The following is a 2,525-nucleotide window of genomic DNA, read 5'->3' as shown; positions in this document are numbered from 1 at the left end:
TTATTACGTTTTTTATTAAGTTAATGGCAATAAAAACAAGTTAGATTAATGTACCTTTTATTGTTAACTTTGACAGCCATAATTAGAAGGTTTTTTTTAAAGATGTGGATGCAAAGCTGTATTTAATATTTTTCCTGTGTGAATATTTTTATTTTTTTTATTTTAATGTGTAATTGTGATGATTAGCAACCATAACCATGATAGAAAATGCTTTGTTCTTTTTCTTACTGTACAATTAAAGTATCAATATATCTGTATAAAAATAGTGATTGAATGATTGATTTCCTTTATTTTTATCCACTTGAAGCATTGGTCATTCTGAACCTCACCACCTGCCGAGACACGTGAACTCCTGCAGGATGTGGACATTTTCACATTTTTGACACACTGCTGTAGGGGTTATATTATAAAATTCACAGGGAGGCACCACACCCCAACACTGTTGTTTGTAATACATTTAGACGACCACTAGATGGCAATATATCCTACACATGGTGGCTTTAATTACAGTATATCTTCTTTTTCTTTTTCCTTTTTTTTTTATTTTTACAGTGTCCTGTCCAGCATTGAGGCAATAAGAATAATTGTCTTGATGCCAAAAGGAGCCCAACAGATTTTACTTTCACAAGTGGAACAGTATGGCTATCGCCATAATGTTACGCTTGATTTATGCATATATATATTTATTATAATTTATGCAGGGAGTATTACAGATTTTATGGACACTGCAATGTAGGTAGAAAAGGAAAGGAAAAACAGAAAAAAGGAGAAAATATAAATGACAGAGGAGATAAAAGGGGAGATTAAAGGGAGATAAAGATAAAAGATCTTCAGTCTGCTTCATCACCTGCAAAGAGATGTAAAAAGAACAGCACAGCCAAGAGATATAGTATAAGAGATACAATTAAGCAACACCTTGATACTATTGCTGAACTATAAGTAGTATTATTTAATCTGACATGTATAATGTGGTAGCTGAAGATCAGAATATGGGCTTTCTGTATGGAGGTGAAGTACCAGAGGAAAAATGCTCAATAGTGGTTGTGAAGAGCCAAAGACGCGCCCTTCCAAAGCACTGAGGCAAGCACCGGGGGGGCCAAAACCCCCAGACGCCCAAAGGGATCCCAAGAGCAAAGGTGCCCAGGAGGGGGCAACCCAGGAAACCTGACCCCCCACCAAGGGAGGAGGAGAGACGGCCCCTAGGAAGTCCCCCAGGCACCGCTATGCCGGAGCCCCGGGAGCCGGCAGCTAGCTTTATTAAATCTGATGTAGGTCCAAATGCTGGCCACACTACTCTGATTAATGGATGTCAAAATACATTGAGAACCCTATATCATTTTTCTTCCCTTTTCACTGTGAGCTCCTCATGGCATTAGTTTAGCTCTTAGAATCCCAGATACCTTAAAGTTTGTGACTTTAATGTGAGGGTTGGTATAGAGCTGTTTCAACAGCCTTGGTTACCAAACATCCAAGCTGTAGTCATCATGATCTGTGATCTGCAGCTATTGCCTGACCTATTAGTTGACTGAAGGCTCAGACAAAGCAGAACTTACCGTACTCAATGCCGCTCAGCATAAATATTAATCCGATGGTAAGGAAAGTTATGTTCCTCTTCTGGTGGTTATCCATTCTACTGATTTACTCTCTGCCCTGAAAACTCAGATCTGAGTGCATGTTGTCTTGAAATGTTGTTCAGAGGCACTAAAAGATAACAAGAGACATCGTGCATCCACTTACAGCCTCTGGCCTGGATCACTGGAGGAATAAGTCACACCATTGTCCAAGTTCATAGCGCAACTCCTCAAAAAAACTCAACAAAGCTGATGTGTTTCCTGCATCATCTCAGGACAGAAAAAAATATCACATCAACAGAGAAGCAGTTTGAACTGACTTGGAACCCTACTGCATTAGGCATTTATGTTAAAGATGAGATTCTGTTTGAGTCACGCTAGAAGAGTGGTGCCAAGCTGCGAGCCTCACGGTCAAGGCAAGGTCTCAGGTTGCCAGGTGAGGCAGAGTGTTCGGCGCTTAATACATTTTTAATCTTGTTTTCTCTAGTTACATCAAAAGCATCGGATTCTACTGCCGTCCTGTAAGGAAATGTGTGCAGCAAAAGTTCCTAATATAAAGATGTTTGGGTTTGTTTGTTTTGTTTAACAGAAGAAACATTTTTAAATCAATTTAACTGCAACAAATACATACAGTAGTTCAGTTTTTTCCTCATTGTTGGACATTAAACCACAAACTTTTTCACTATTTTTTTTATCTTGTATTTACTAAACAATAAGGAAATGGTTGGGAGAATGTTTTTTATACTTTATGCAAAAATGTAAAGATTCCCTTTGCTAAGATCATTAAGGCTTATAGGAAAACCCCTGAGACAAACCTTTGTGATATCATGGACTATTTTAACCCTTTAAAGCCCGATCCAAGAATAAAACAAAACAAAAAATTTCTTTTTTTTTTTGTTTAAATTCCTTATTTGGCCTTTTAACAAAATATGTAAAAAGAAAAAACAAAAGTAA

At 37.6% G+C, this 2,525-nt stretch overlaps 1 protein-coding gene across 1 annotated transcript in view; it reads right to left on the bottom strand.

Annotated features, from left to right (window-relative positions):
* Positions 1 to 2,095, bottom strand: part of LOC107082598 (major facilitator superfamily domain-containing protein 8-like) — a 44,403-nt gene extending 42,308 nt beyond the window's left edge. The window contains exon 1 of the mRNA XM_015371366.1: positions 1,554 to 2,095. Coding sequence (XP_015226852.1) covers positions 1,554 to 1,629 — 76 coding nt within the window. The 5' untranslated portion in view covers positions 1,630 to 2,095. The remainder of the gene's footprint in view (positions 1 to 1,553) is intronic.
* Positions 2,096 to 2,525: the final 430 nt, after the last annotated feature.

Source organism: Cyprinodon variegatus, unplaced genomic scaffold (assembly GCF_000732505.1).
Source record: "Cyprinodon variegatus isolate N-32 unplaced genomic scaffold, C_variegatus-1.0 Scaffold57, whole genome shotgun sequence".
Taxonomy (NCBI): domain Eukaryota; kingdom Metazoa; phylum Chordata; class Actinopteri; order Cyprinodontiformes; family Cyprinodontidae; genus Cyprinodon; species Cyprinodon variegatus.
Note: the sequence above shows the minus strand (reverse complement) of the source record. Positions and strands in the feature narration are given on the sequence as shown.